The sequence below is a fragment of the Astatotilapia calliptera genome, chromosome 3, assembly GCF_900246225.1.
Source record: "Astatotilapia calliptera chromosome 3, fAstCal1.2, whole genome shotgun sequence".
NCBI lineage: Eukaryota > Metazoa > Chordata > Actinopteri > Cichliformes > Cichlidae > Astatotilapia > Astatotilapia calliptera.
Window position 1 is genome coordinate 4022265 of NC_039304.1, and position 15481 is coordinate 4037745.

Sequence of the window (15481 nt, forward strand, 5' to 3'; positions counted from 1 at the left end):
ACTCAGTATCTGTGAGAATGTTAGAGTAGGATATTTAAGATCAAATTTTTTCAGTGCAGCTGGCCTTAATTGCTGGAGCTCTTTTGGTCTTTTCTGCCTTTCCCTCTCAGTCCAACTGTGATGTAACTCTTCCCTCTGATTACATAGCGAGCTGGCTGCAGAGTCATTACAAGACAAAACACAGAAGAAGACAAAAACTCCATAAATTGGAAAGAAATGTTTAAAAGAACAAACCAGGTTCAAGCACACTCTGCCTATTTAGCTGGCATGAATCATTTACACATTTTGACACTGTGGGGTTGGGCTAAGGTGATGAATGAATTTTCACGCAAACAGCTGCCAAAATGTTCTTCTGAACTCCCCGCGCCCCCACCCTCCACCCACCATGAATATTTTGTGAGGGCAAACAAACCACCCCACTAGCTGAAGTGCTGCCTCGGATCACTTTGAAGAAACAGAGACATGAATCCGCCCCAGGAGGTTGTTAGATCACCCCGACAACTGCCTCAGCCAGACTGCTTTTTAAAAAAATTTTGTTCTTCCTGCTGCCTGAAGCAGCAAAACAGTGAAGCAAAGTTGGGTGGGAGAGAAGTCTGAAAGACAATGAAATTGCAGAAACATGTTAGATTGAGCTGAAGAGCAAATTGCGATGTAGTGAGCAAGGAAAGCATCGTTTCATTTTTAACGCAGGCATCCTGGGGTCAGCCCTGCGTGTTGTCCTGCTGCTCATGGACGCTTAAATTCAGCAAGAATCAGAATTTCTTCTTATTGTTAACTTGACTAATCTGGTCTCCTGGGATACAAAATACACAATAAGAATACCTGCCAAATAAAAGCCCAAATTCTGTATATACACTGGAAAGTTGATATCTCTGTGAGCTGCTAACAGCAGTTAAAAACATCCAGATATAGACGGTGGAGAGATAATAGCACTAAAGCTACTAAACCTTTAAAAAAATGATTCTTATGTGTTGTCTTTTTTGGCAAATGAAACTTAAAATATAAGCACATGGAGGTGAGAGAGAGTCTGTAAACATAACTGTAGAATAATGTACAAATTATACAGTTATTTGCAGTTTTATCATCGGTTCATTTTTGACAAATCATTGATATTTCATTTTTAAATGGCCCAGTTATCGTCAGTTTTTTAGGACACCGTTAGTGTAATGTGCATTTTCTTGTTATTTTATATTTGAGTGAAATTCATAACAATAAAACAAACGGTGAAACTCGTGTGTTTCTGTTAGCAAATATTTGAACTGAAACTAATGAGATATACTCAGTGTACTCTTACATGCTATCCTCTTCCTTTCTATAATAATTTTGACCACTGGTTAAATATTGGTTACACATTTTTATGTGCATAATTTCCAGCTTTTCATTAAAATTATTACGCATGCAAATAAAAGTCTAAATGTAAAAACTGACAAGCAGGGTGACACGATGTCACGGTTCTCTCAGCTGTCGGGTTTGATAGGGCCGTGCTGCAGACGAATCATGCAGGGTGCTTTAGCCTTGAGTGTCATTTTTGAAGACTCCCAAGAAATCGATTTGCACTCATTTCTGCAAAGGACTCGAGCAGCTGAGTCACGATTAAGGAGCAAACTGGCCACACAGCACGATTTTAATGAATCTTCACCTTGATGTTAAACAGCTTAAAACTTGCGGTTAGCCCTGACCTCTGACCTTCCACGACTACAGAAAAGTCTCTGAGAGAACAGAAAGGAACATGATTTACTACAGAGACCTTTGAACTTTGCTAAATTGTTAAAAAATCATTAAAAATAAACTCTCTGAACTCTTTTTACTTATTCTTTCTTTTGTTTCCTGCTGTCTTGTTTCTCTCTTCAGGACCCCACCAATGGCTATTACAATGTGCGAGCCTCCACCCACGATGAAGTCCGTCCTGCCTCCCATTCCACCATGCACTACTCTGACTACCGCTCCCCCACGGGAACACCAGGGGGAGCTGCATCTATCAGCAGCAGCACCGGTGGCTCAGGTGCCACAGCCAGCGGAGGAGCCCCAGGGCCCCCTGGCCCCCTCACGTCACCCGGACGCCCACAAGCCTGCTACGACCCGCGACCGCCTTCCAGACTGTCCCACATCAGCTACGCCCAGTTCAACACCTTCACCCGCGGGGGCCAGAGCCAGCAGCCCCCGGCTAACCCTGCCCCTGCCACCAGTGAATTCCCTGGAGACTGCAGCCTCTTGGACTCCACTTCCCAGCTGGCCTACGACAACTATGGATACCCCTCGCACTACCAGACCTACCGAATGGGTTTTGCACCATCCAGCTTGGCTCCTCTGGAAGCCGGCCCGTCTTATGAGATGTACGGGGTAGGATCTGGGGTGGGCAGCCCTGGGGTTGGGGTTGGCCCAGGAGGCCCAGCTCCCTCGGGATCAGAGACTGGACTAGGAAAGTACGGCAGCTCCACTCGCTTCTCCTACACCTCACAACACTCTGACTACTCCCACAGCCGGCACACACAGCGGATGCAGACTCACGTGTGAGACAGAGATGCATACCCGCCTCACAGTCTTAGCTGCGCATGAGGAAGCATCTTATAAATAGAGTCACACCTGAAAACACTCAGTCACAAATTGACATGCACACATTATCACACACTAACATGAACACACCCTACTAAACACAAACACAACTACAGAAGACAAAAAAAACATGACACACACACACACAGGCACAAAGTCAGACAACCATGCCCGTGAGACGGGGGTAGGGGAAACAAGCAAGGAGCGAGCAAAAGAGAGGGTGGATAGGAAGGAGCTTAATGAGACAGGGAAGGGAAATTCCACAGTCTGGAATTCCCTCACTCCCGATGCGTTTGTAAATCTGAGCTCTGAAAGAGCGGACGGTGCAAGTCACAATCAAGATGGGTAATGAGAGCAAGAACCCGAGAGAGGACAAGAGATCGCTGATCTTTGGAGCCCATAGCCTTTGCTGTGAACTGACGTTGTAAAATGATGAGAGAGCGTCTTAAAAGCAAACTGAAAAACATAGTACAAACTGATCGGAAGAAACCTCAACCGGTGGAAGTCATTCCTGGCCGTCATTTTAACTTTCCTTTTTGCTGGTTGACTTATTCAGTGATCATAGAGCACATATACATAGTAGCCCAGCGCGCCCTTGTGTACAGTGGCACTTGGCCGTCATGCCTGTCAGGCAGGGTAGGGGACTGTTGGGCTGGGGAGGGGCGGGGGGGCTCGGGGGGGTTGTCGTCATTTTGCACTGCATCAACAGTATTCATGCTTAGACGTCTTAGACATCTATATCTGTGTTATGTCTTCTTTTTATTTGCACACAAGACTAGAGCTTTGTATTCTATTTTTTAACATTACAGAATTATTTTTGTCAGTGTAAAAACATGTAATGTGTACGTACGGACCAAAACTTTGAACGAGAGCGCACGTAGCTCGGGCCTGAGGGAAATCCACTGAGACAAGAGTGCCAACAGAAGAGCCTGAATTCAGGTTGTGTTTCACATCAGAAGGCTGTATCAGTGTATAAAAGAAACCTAGTGCCAAGTGTTCATGTTGTTCTTCACCTTAGACCATGTATATGCAGTAGAAGCTCCTACTATTGGCGGCTGTTGCTTTACAAACCAGGCTTGGGGGCCTTGAGTCATTCCCAGACAGTTTTTTGTAGGTTGGAGCCTTTATCTCCGAGCTCCGAACTACAAGCCTGGTGCAGACGGAGAGAGAAAACACAGATGTTGGGTTTAGAGTGGCCTTATAGAGGAACATGTCATACATTTCCATTTTTGAATCATTCCTCATCGTCCGTCTGCCAAAAATGGCCAGAGGAGAATGTGTAAGGAGAGGTTTAATGAAGGCTTGTCCACAATATTGACATGTAGTAGTGTATGACTGTGAGCGTGTGGGCGTGCGAGTGTGTGTGTGTGTGTGTGTGTGTGTGTGTGTGTGTGTGTGTGTGTGTGTGTGTGTGTGTGTGTGAGAGAGCGAGAGAGAGAAGGATCAAGGGGGAGTGCGTGGGCGTAGGCGCGCACATCGATTTGTACAGCGTGTTTGTATAGATGCGTGAATGACTGCGCGTGTACGGGAAGCATACTTTAAACACGCGGCGCCCCAATCGGAGCGCTCGCGTCACTATTGTATGCACTTGCGTGTGTGCATGTCTGTGTCTAAAAGTGTGTGGGTGTGTGTGTGTGTGTGTGTTTAAAGTATACGTCCATATCATTTCTCTCACAATCCTGTTACAGTACTTTTATACCTCTGGTAGGACTGTATCCTGTATTATTGTGTCTTTGAATTTAGAAAAATCCAATGTTTATCTTATTGTACTGTTCTTCGTAGCAGAGAAAACTGTTCAAAAGATGTACAACGAACGTTATCAAACTCTCATTTTTTAATTTCATTACCTTCAATATTTTTTAAAAATGGTATGTAATTATTTTTCCACAGTATTACATAAATAAAAGCACTGTTTTTTATAAAGTGTGGCATTTGTCATCTTTGAGTAGGTGGAGATTTTTTTTAACATGCACTGCTGGAGCTTCAATTCTTCATTGGAGAGTCCATTATAAGTCTGTAGTATGTTTATAGATGGCAGTACAAAGTGTTTTAGAAAAATAATAATAAACTTTTAATACTTTATCTAATTTTGGGGTCCTAATTTTGGCTGGTTTTGTAAAAACATTGAGTAAGTTCAATAGCCTGTGATTCTTTTTACCTTCCACTGCTGTTTTATATCCAATGTACCTGCTAGAGGTTACCAGCATGGGGGTAATCATTCAAATTCTTCCCATATTTATTAGGATCTAATTATAGTTAAGTTTAAATACAACCAAGACTGCACATGGATTATTGACTGGATGCACCATTGTATGATAATATAAGTGCAATATCCATCCAGGACAGAGAGACAGACAACCATTCAAGCTTGTATTCATGCCTGTGGTCAAATTAAGAATAACCAATTAACTATTAGTATAACTATTAGTAACTAAATGATGGATTGGGATTAAATAAGTTTATGCATCTTCCTGTTCCTTTATTAACATGTAAGTTATTTATTATTATTAATGTTTTGTTTTCCTTTTGATTTGCTTTTTTTGTTTGTCTTGTTTTTCTGTTTTTGTACTATTTTAACATGTTCAAAATAAAGATACAATACAATACAAATTAACCACCTGCATGTTTGTAGACAGTGAGAGCAAGCCAGAGTACCTGGGAGAACATGCCAAATCCACTTAAAAGACCTCAGTGAGAATTATTGATGTAAAAATGTAAGTTATGATATTAAATTGTTACTTTCATTTTATTATATATATATATATATATATATATATATATATATATATATATATATATATATATATATATATATATATATATATTTTAAATCTTCGTAGACATAAAAATAGAAAACAATGAATTGAACTACATTTACCGATAGGTGGCAGACACGACACCACGACTACAGAAGAGGAAACTCTTCTACGTCACTGGCCGGAGGTTGTCTAACAGCCAAGATGGCGGCCACAATGTTGAGGTCGCTTAGCAAACTCGGACGTCCTTCAACAAAATTGTTATTAGGCCATAATGTGCTGAGCCCTGGCTGTGCGCTGCTGCAGAACAGGTATGATAGCAAAAAGACAAACCGTGACTCCACGAGTTATCTTTGTCCTCATGACGGTCTTCGCTTAGCTCCTCACAGATGTGCATGCCGAGAGGCTCATGCTAGCAAAACGCTACATAATCCGGCTTTGCTTCTATAAAACATCGCAGGGCTCGCCCTGTGCAGTTTAGTAGTATGAAAATAAATGAAAAACATATTTATTGGCTGCTTGGCTATAACGAGTGCCCTCAGCAGCTTGTTTAGAGCATAGGTCCGCATCTCCCACTGTCGGGTTAACTGGAGATCTGGTGTCAGCGTGTGTCAGTGTTTACTACATCGGTGTTTCATGGTCAGTGAGGTCAAAATGGTTTTAACGCATAGACAGAAAATTAAAGGTTTTGGCACAAGGATGAAAATAAATAGATAATTTGGATGATTTTGGAGGTGTAGTACGCTATGTTTAACTCAGCTCAGGGCTTCAGAAGGTCTCTGAACCAAATTCAGGGGGATATAAACCTGTAACTAGCATTATGCAATGCTAGTTACTGACATATTTATGCCTCTGTATATTTGTAATATTCAGCATTAATACGTGCTATTTTATTACCGTGGCTGTATGTTACAGGACTCATGCAGTGCTGTCAAAAACATGTACATGCTTACTACTTCTATAGGAGTTAGGAGGGCACAGAGCAGCCAGATGGTGCTAATCAAATGCATTTGAATAACTGATCCGCAAATGTTACCAAACTAGCTGTTTGCTAGTTTTAGAGCACTCAGGTGTGTGTTAATACAACGCCACATTCTTTCCAGGGGTGGAAATCCCAACGAATGCAATCCACGGTCAGGCTGTGCAGTGCTCAGAGGAACTGGAAAATCCCAAGAGCTCCATCTTAGACTGTACAGGCCTGAGTTAGCATGTTAAGTGTTTAAATTCATGACAGTTCCCAGAGAAAAAGTTTGCAAAGTTGCTTCTGAAACCCCCCACAAGATTTAATTATCATTTAATAATAGTATGTAAGTTCACGCACAAATCAGTGATTTGCTGAATGACATCACTTACAGTTTTGGCATTGTCCCACATATTCTGGAGGATCTGTGGTTTTTTTCTCATTGCATTGTTGCTCTCATGCAAAGTCTTTGGAAGGCTGTACCTTTTCTGGCTTCCTTTTCGTACACAGTTGTTTCAGTGTCTTCAGGCTTCTTTCTTGCATTATTACCACTTTTTCCACTTTACCTGGAGCTCAGCGTATTTCCTTATGTAGACATGGGGCCTTGGCAGTATGCAGAGTGCACAAGCCTGCTGGTTCAGAGTGATTCTGATTTACTTACATACACACAATGGCAAGACCAAAATAGGCCGGTGCACACATTTCATAAACCTGGTGGTAGTTTTGAGTGTGTGTTTGTTTTTGCGTGGGATAAGAGTGTTTCCATACGTACTTATCTGCCTTCACACACATATGAAATTCATCAATAGGATTTAATATTATGTCTGCACAGAATTTCAGCTGTAACAGGTTCAGTTCTTCTGGGAAGGCTTTCCGCAAGGTTTAAGAGTGTGTTTATGGGAATTTTTGATCATTTTGTCACAAGTACATTTGTGAGGTCATGCACTGATGTTGAACGAGAAGGCTTGGGTTTCAGTCTCTCCTTTAGTTCATCCCAAAGATGTTCTTTCGGGTTGAGGTCAGGATTCTATCCACGCCAGTCAAGTTCGTCCACACCAAACTCACTCATCCTTGTCTTTATGGACCTTACTTTGTGCATTGGTGCACAATCATGTTGGAACAGGAAGGGGAAATCCCCAAACTGTTCCTACAAAGTTTGGAGCAGGAAATTGTCCAAAATGTCTTGATATGTTGAAACATTAAGAATTTCTTTCACTGGAACTAAAGGGCCGAGCCCAACTCCTGAAAAACAACTCCACACCATAATCCAGTGCAGTCACACAAGTACCGTTCGCCGGTCAACCACCAAACCCAGACTCATCCTTCAGATTGCCAGACAGAAGTGTGATTGGTCACTCCAGAGAACACGTCTCCACTGCTCTAGTTTCCAGGGATGGAGAGTTTTATACCACTCAATGCAGCTGCTCGACGATAAAAACCGATTCCATGAAGGTCTTTACGCACTGTTCTTTAGCTAATCCGAAGCCCATTGAAGTATGGAGGTCTGTAGAGATTCGCTCTGCAGAAAGTTGGTGACATCTGCACACTCTTCAGCATCCGCTGACTCTGAATGGATGAGTGAAAACTTAAAATGAGTAAATGAGGGATAGCTGTTCCAGTCGCAGAAGTAAATCTACAAAGTTTCAAAGTCCAAACCTCAACCTCATTGAAACATTGTCGGGAGATCTTAGGAGAGCCTGCAGACCTCAATGATCTGAAGCCGCATTGTAAAAAAAAAAAAACTTGGCCAAAATTCCTCCACAATGACACGAGAGACTGATAAAGTGATGCACAAAACAATTACTCGACCTAAGTTCTGCAAAAGGTGGCCCTCCAAACTACTGAATCATTGACATATTTTGTTTTTCACGAAGAAAACTTTCCATCTCTGCATGTTTCCTTGATGAGCTACTTCTAACGATCAGTCCTCAGGTTGGCAGGCTCAGTTCCAAGTAACATCTGATAATGAGGTTAAGGCTTTAAGCAGCGCGTAGGTAGCCTGAGGCACCACCTTTTTGTACTGCAGGATCGTGTTAGCACTGATAAAGGTCGCCACCCAGCCTCATACCTACATCGCCTTAAAAATAACCTTGCTGTGTTTCACAGGCAGAAACAATGGCAGCCAGATGTGGAGTGGACGGAGCAGTTCGCTGGTGCAGTCATGTACCCCACTGCTGTTAATGAGAAGTGGACACCGCCCCCGTGGAATGGTAAAGACTGCTGTTCACCAACATCTACTCGTTTCAAATATTACTTTTTTCTTTTAATTGTAACTGAAAGGGAAAATAATGAGCTGCCAAGACTGCGGGAGAGTTGAACACAGTCCAAGTCTAAATGTATCATGTCAGCCTTTGGCAGAGACAGAACGGTAAAACGTTTGACTTATTTCCATTTTTGTCCTCTGTGTTTTCTGTCTGCCAGCCTTCATTAAGATGGGAGGCAGGTATTCAGTGTCTGACTTACGCGTTTCTATTTCCACAGTGCACTTGATTTAAGATGTGCTCATAGTTTGGGCAGCTTGTTCCGCATTATGGTTATTTGTTTGATGAAAACAAACGTGCTGGTCTGTCAGACTGGTCGAACTTTAGTTTGCTGTTTTGTGCTCTTTGTTTTTCAGACAAAGATCCTCCTGCAGAGAAGGAGGTGTCCAACCTGACGATTAACTTCGGCCCTCAGCATCCTGCAGCTCACGGTGTGCTGCGTCTTGTGTTGGAGCTCAGCGGGGAGTCTGTCAAGAAATGTGACCCACACATTGGCCTGCTGCATCGTGGCACAGAAAAGCTAATCGAGTATAAGACATACCTGCAGGTACTGAACAATGGGATGACTTAAGTGGTCTTTGTACTCGCCAACTTCCAGCCATTACATACCTGTTAAATTATTTTGTATGCATGTAAGTGTAGGGGCAGTTTGTATTATTTTTGTAACCATCCTCATTTAAATAAAACACGTTCTGCTGCAGGCTCTGCCCTACTTTGACCGCCTGGACTATGTTTCCATGATGTGTAATGAGCAAGCCTACTCTCTGGCTGTGGAGAAGCTGCTCAACATCCAGGCCCCACCCCGTGCACAGTGGATCAGAGGTACTGAGCATGAGTGGTCAAATATGAAAACTCCTGAAGAAAAAATATTTAAAAAAACATTATTCTGGAAGTCTTATTTAACCACTATTAATGCCAAATTTGCATTTTATAAATTATTATATTATTATATTATTATTATATTATTATAATTTTTTTATTTAATTACAATGTGGTTTGCACTTATGTACTCATATCTACATATCTTTAGTTTGTGTATTTAGCTGAAGGAAACTGTGTTTTTTTTTTCTTTCTATTTTCTGACAGACTATTAAGTCTGTCAGAAAATAGAAAAAAATAAAAATGCTATAAATGAAATAAATATAAATATAGCTAGGGGCAGGGATAGTGGGTAAATTCAAATTCAAATTTTTATTTGTCACGTACACAGTCATACACAGTACGATATGCAGTGAAATGCTTAGACAACTGCTCGTGACCTAAAGTGGTCGCCCCATGATTGGAAGGTTGGGGGTTTGAATCTACTAAACGGCTACCCCGAGGTACCCATTCACTGAGTGAATGGGTTAAATGCAGATGAGTAATTTCCCTATGGGGATTAATAAAGTATGCATTACATTATTGTTATGACTGTAAGATGAATCAAATTTAATGTTGTGCACTTTCATGGTACTTGCGCAGCATTGTTTTCTCTGGAAGTGTAAGACCTTCACTGGGCAAAAAAAAACCCTTTTAAAGCTTGATTTCATGAGCATTTAACAAACGTTTACATTTTTTTGAGTTTCCAACAGCAGTTTTCTTTGTCTGGTATGTTTGTTTTTGACCCTTTGCTTTAAGATGCAGTTAAAAATGACACACTAGGGGGCGCTAACTAAACATAAGCGCTGCTACTGTCTTCTATTGGTCCATTACAAAGTTCACAGCATAGGCTGCACGGAGATGTACGCTCAGTGTGTTTCTGTGCCACAGACACGTGCCTCTCACCTTTAGCCTTGTACGGAACAAATGAGGTTTCTGGTAGAGATCAGGCAGCCACAATTGCACAACGTACATGAACTTGAAGATCTGAAAAGACTACATTTTCCAATGTGGAGAATTGGAAAATGTAGTTGTGGTTGCTTGGATTCTTCCTCAACAGGAAACAGTGAGAACCAAGGATCAGAGTCGTAGTTTTGTTTCAAAGAGGATCACTTTAAAGTCGTGTCTGGCAACAAAAAGCATCAACTACTGTGTTGACTGTTGTGTTGTGTACCTGCCTTTAATGTTTAGGCTCTATTTGTGAAGAGTTAACTTGACATACGAGCTATCTAGAGCTAACATGCCCTCTGTTCTTGCACTCAGTTAGTGTTCCTGGGGCTTTTTTATCTGATTGAATTGATTGTTTGACCAAGTAATCACCAATCTAATTTCAAGAAGCATTGAAGTGTTTAAGTAGATTTTTTTATTTTATTTTATTTTACGTGGACACTAACAAAACATGTTGAACTGAAAGTAAAGTAAAACTTCACCAGTGAGCAGCTGGAACCTGTTTCCAGTTTGTTGAGCTCTGTTCTGTGTCGTTTGTAGTGCTGTATGGAGAGTTGACTCGCATCCTGAACCACATCATGGCCATCACCACACATGCTCTCGACATTGGCGCCATGACTCCCTTCTTTTGGATGTTCGAGGAGCGAGAGAAGGTAACGGAACAACAATCACAAGGTGTACTGTGGTTCTAATCTGGGGATTGTTCTAGTTTTTTTTTGTTGAGTCAAGCCCGCTCCCAAAATCGCTGTATCTTTGATTCATAAACAGTAGCTATGTTCTCATCAGTTAGTGGCACAGTGACCTTCAGCTCTTCAGGTGTTTACTCAACAATATCCTGTGTGTGAGTCAGGATGTGGGCCACGTCTGACTTCACATTTTCACTGAGTCACTGAAAGTGTCCCAAAAATGACAGGACTGTAAAATGAGTCAACCGCTTGAGTCTGAATCTTCTGCTGGCGATACAATGTGATGATCTGAAGAGAATCCTGGTTTACGGCATCCAGCGTAGCATGAAATGAGGAGTTTGTGGCTCCACGGTGATGTTACTTAATTCTGGGTTGCTTTGATAGTGAGATTCGGGTTGTCTGTGTTTTTAGGTCAGAGTGTTACTTATCTTCTTTTTGACAATACCCCACAGATTCACTAAGGGGTTCAGCCAAGTCAAGCAAACACAGTAGTAAGTGGTCATCAAAGGATTTGGTGTTAGTGAAATGAAAACTGCATCATCATAAATCCTGACAACAGGTGGAATACGCAGTCCTCCAAAATCTACGGCTACACTGTTGCATAAAGTACTAATATGCTGATAAAACAATGGTACCCCGAATAATCAAAGTCAAGAAACTTCACACTGAACTTCAAACGTCTTGCATTCAGTGTCTGTTGACTAGACACTTGATTGCAGTGGCACCAGCCTCAGTCTACTCATTGAGAGTCTCAGTTGTTTGATTGTAACAGCATTCATCAGTGAAATGATAACCTATCACCGTGATCGACTGGTACATACGATTGTAGCTTTTCTTTTAAAATAGGCCGTCTAATCCAGCGTATGAGTTTTGCCACTAATCCTGAGACTGTGACACTACTGTACATGGAAATGTGTGGGGTTTTTTTCTTTTTCTTTCCTCTTTAAATCTTTAATTCTTGTCTCCTCTCAGATGTTTGAGTTTTATGAACGAGTGTCTGGAGCAAGGATGCACGCTGCATACGTCAGGCCTGGTGGCGTACATCAGGTAGGAGAAGAATTCATTACATTTTTATAACTAGAAAGTTCAACACTTCTCTAAACATGCTTTTTAAAATCTATCTATAGATACATATAGATTATATAGATAGATAGATGAGAGATGCAATCTAAAGATCAGTATAATATTGTTGCATTTGAATATATTTCAGGATTTGCCTCTTGGCCTGATGGATGACATCTATGAGTGGTGTAAGAATTTCTCCATTCGGATTGATGAAGTTGAAGAGGTGAATGACTCCATGTTCTCCTCAGTTCTCCACAAGCTCTCAGTGAGCTCAAGCACGATGGGCGTGTGGAGCTTGTGGATGCAATAAATTTAAAGTGACATTCATGTTGGATTTCCTTCATGCAGATGCTGACCAACAATCGTATCTGGAAGAATCGCACTGTGGACATCGGAGTGGTTTCTGCTGAGGAGGCCCTCAACTATGGTTTCAGGTAACCCATAAATGAAAGTTCACTGACATATTAGAAAATTAAGTTACACTGATGACAATGATGGCTTCACTTGCACAGTAGTGAGCTGTTATAAATGCATTCTAAATGAATAAACAAACCCTCCTAAAGGGAAGTGACACTGCTGTGTCAGAGGCAACGCGTGTTTTCAGTCTTAATAATGGTGCAATCTGCCACAAACTTATGAAATCAGTTTGTATAATTCATTTAAATAGTCTCCTTCTGGAAGCTGCTAGAAATACATGTGTTTGTAAACCTTGAAATGCATCACTCTGCTTTTCCCACCACCAGTGGAGTCATGTTACGAGGGTCTGGAATCAAGTGGGACCTGAGGAAGTCTCAGCCCTATGACAAGTACGATGAAGTGGAATTTGACGTTCCGATTGGAAGCAATGGAGACTGCTATGACAGGTAAGACTCCTCCAGACAAACAGCCCGAGTCTTCTCTATAGCAGCCCGGGTATGAGCACACCAGAAGAATATTTGGTCTCTTTATTATATATATTCTTCTACTGTCTCTTATTATTGAGCAGTTTAGTCTTTTTGAAATGAAATACTTGTGATTTATGTGAGTTTATCTGTTGCTTTTTTACAAAAGGCTGCCTATAGAACCAGGTCTTACCACTCGGCAGCTGCCATGGCGCATATCTCTGTTTCTGATCAAAGCAACACAATGTAAATTTAGCAGTAAATATGTCACCCAGTTTAAAACTCAGACGTTCAGCCTAGCAACAGAAAGCTTCACAGAGACATTATTGGCCAACTGTGTTTAAAAGGAATCCTGGTTTACGTGCCTACACGGTGAGAGCTTGATGCTCCTGGCTTTCATGAATGCAGCATAAATAATCAGAATGAGCCGTCACTCACAGACGGCAGAAGTTGGCGACCTCGTTTGTCCACAGAGTTTGACCTATTTTCTGATCACCCTCTTGGAGTGACTAAACATGTGGCTGCGTACAAAGCACATTGTGGTTCACCAGTCTCACTGGCATGAGTGGAACACATCCACTTCTGTTTTAATCAGTCAAAATGGCCCTGGGAACGATTTTTTTCTCCTTCAGGTCGATTTCCTGTACTATACTATGCCGTAGTACTGTAGTTGTGTAATGCACTCTGAGCATGATGATGCCAGACTGAGCTGCTAACGTCTGCCTTCCACCTTCTCTGCAGAGTGTTTGAGGTGTATATCGTGTAGTGGCGTAGAGCAACATCAGTCCTGTGGTTTACTGCTACTTGTGTGTGTATGTGTGCGGCTCAGGTATCTGTGCAGAGTGGAGGAGATGAGGCAGTCCCTGAGGATCATGCACCAGGCGATGAACAAGATGCCAGAGGGCGAGATAAAGGTGGATGATGCCAAAGTGGCTCCGCCTAAGAGGTCTGAGATGAAGGTGTGTTGAGTAGAGAGGTTTCCTCTTTTGCTGTGCAGCCTGCAGGCTATTTACGTTCTTCTCTGTATTTCATCACTCGTGTGTTATTTCAATTTCTTGTTAATTTGTGTTCACTCGTCCTTTTTCAGAGTTAGGACAGTTTTATTGTAAAACTCAATTAAATTTGGCTGCACTTAAGGCTGGAAACCACCTGTACTTCCCCTCACTGTTGTAATGTTAACATTCCCTCAATATACACTGATGCTCTTTTCTTTTTATGCTTTTTTCCCCCCACAAACTTTGTGTTATTTTGCTAGATGTCCATGGAGTCTCTGATTCACCACTTTAAACTGTACACAGAGGGCTACCAGGTCCCCCCAGGGGCCACATACACAGCTGTAGAGGCACCTAAGGTGAGAGCACTCAGTGTAGAGTATAAGGACAAATTGTGCAGTCATCAAAGTGTACGACTAAGGCTTTTTGAGTCTTAATTAGATGGGACTTTGTTGTGGTGTAATATGCTTATTGGAGTGTGTGTGTGTGTGTGTGTGTGTGTGTGTGTGTGTCTGTGTGTGCGTGTGTGTGGCTTGCAGGGAGAGTTTGGTGTATATATGGTTTCAGACGGCTCCAGCAGACCCTATCGCTGCAAGATCAAAGCCCCTGGATTCGCTCACTTGGTGCGTACTTAAAAATTTCACACGACACTGTGAAATATTAAATACTCCCACCATCAATTATTCAGCTCATTTAACGGCTTGTCCTCTAGGCTACTTTGACTTCATTAACTATATTTTATTAAGCGTTACGGAGCAGTTTTTTTTTTTTGTTTTTTTTTGTCCAAAGCTCTCCTCGGCTTCCTTCCTGTTCGTCTTAGCTCATGGTTAAACGAGCTAATGCAGTTGAACGTCGTCATTAGAATTTGGGTTTACAAGGCTAAAAATGTGTTTGAAGTTGCATAAACAAACTAATTGAGTCGTTACTGTGATAACTCGAGGCTATAATCTCATGAATTAAGACAACTTTTGTGCTCTCGTGCATACTGGAAGCTTCACTTGCTCTAAATGTTACTTCATGTTTGCTTCTTTCTAGGCCGGTCTGGATAAAATGGCCAAAGGACACATGTTGGCAGATGTGGTGGCCATCATTGGTGAGAATGTCACAATAACTTAAATACTTGCAGACATGCAGAAGCGAGCGTGCAAACGGAGCTGCTTCACATCGAGTGTTATCTTCTTGCAGGTACGCAGGACATAGTGTTTGGAGAGGTGGACCGTTAAAGCGATACTCTTAATGTGTCGCTTCCCCAGCGAGGACTCTCTCTCTCTGTCACACCACTATCTTGTCAGACGGGCTTTCTTCCTGTTCTCTTTTCACTGTAGTGAGCTTTTTGACAGGCGGCTTCGTTTATCACCATTCATGTACAATGCCCAAATCAACCTAATAAATATTTTATGTCTGAACAGTAAACGCATCTGTTTTCTTTGTCCCACTGCGATAAGTTGACATCTTAAGGCTTCGTAAAGTCTAAAACACCCTCTTTCTTTTTTTCTTTCCACGCTCTTGTGCCGCCTGAA

General features: G+C 41.8%; 2 protein-coding genes across 4 annotated transcripts in view; both read left to right on the forward strand.

Annotated features, from left to right (window-relative positions):
- The window catches only part of kirrel1a (kirre like nephrin family adhesion molecule 1a), a 32543-nt gene extending 28128 nt beyond the window's left edge, over window positions 1–4415 (forward strand). For all 3 annotated transcript variants that reach the window (XM_026160198.1, XM_026160219.1, XM_026160210.1), the window contains exon 15: window positions 1852–4415. In XM_026160198.1, the coding sequence (XP_026015983.1) occupies window positions 1852–2514 (663 nt within the window). In that variant the 3' untranslated portion in view covers window positions 2515–4415. The remainder of the gene's footprint in view (window positions 1–1851) is intronic.
- A 1055-nt stretch (window positions 4416–5470) lies between these two features.
- On the forward strand, window positions 5471–15374 carry ndufs2 (NADH:ubiquinone oxidoreductase core subunit S2). Its single transcript, XM_026160235.1, has 14 exons — window positions 5471–5620; window positions 8377–8480; window positions 8888–9078; window positions 9233–9353; window positions 10878–10990; window positions 11996–12070; window positions 12234–12311; window positions 12437–12522; window positions 12832–12951; window positions 13799–13928; window positions 14225–14320; window positions 14501–14584; window positions 14997–15054; window positions 15147–15374. Exons 1-14 carry the CDS (start codon window positions 5514–5516, stop codon window positions 15182–15184), a joined length of 1401 nt encoding a protein of 466 aa, XP_026016020.1. The 5' UTR covers window positions 5471–5513; the 3' UTR covers window positions 15185–15374.
- Window positions 15375–15481: the final 107 nt, after the last annotated feature.

Coding starts and splice junctions, on each gene's coding strand:
- ndufs2 (XM_026160235.1), top strand. CDS start 5,514: ATGGCGGCCACAATGTTGAGGTCGCTTAGCAAACTCGGACGTCCTTCA. Junction 5,621..8,376: donor TGTGCGCTGCTGCAGAACAG/GTATGATAGCAA, acceptor TGTGTTTCACAG/GCAGAAACAATGGCAGCCAG. Junction 10,991..11,995: donor TGTTCGAGGAGCGAGAGAAG/GTAACGGAACAA, acceptor GTCTCCTCTCAG/ATGTTTGAGTTTTATGAACG.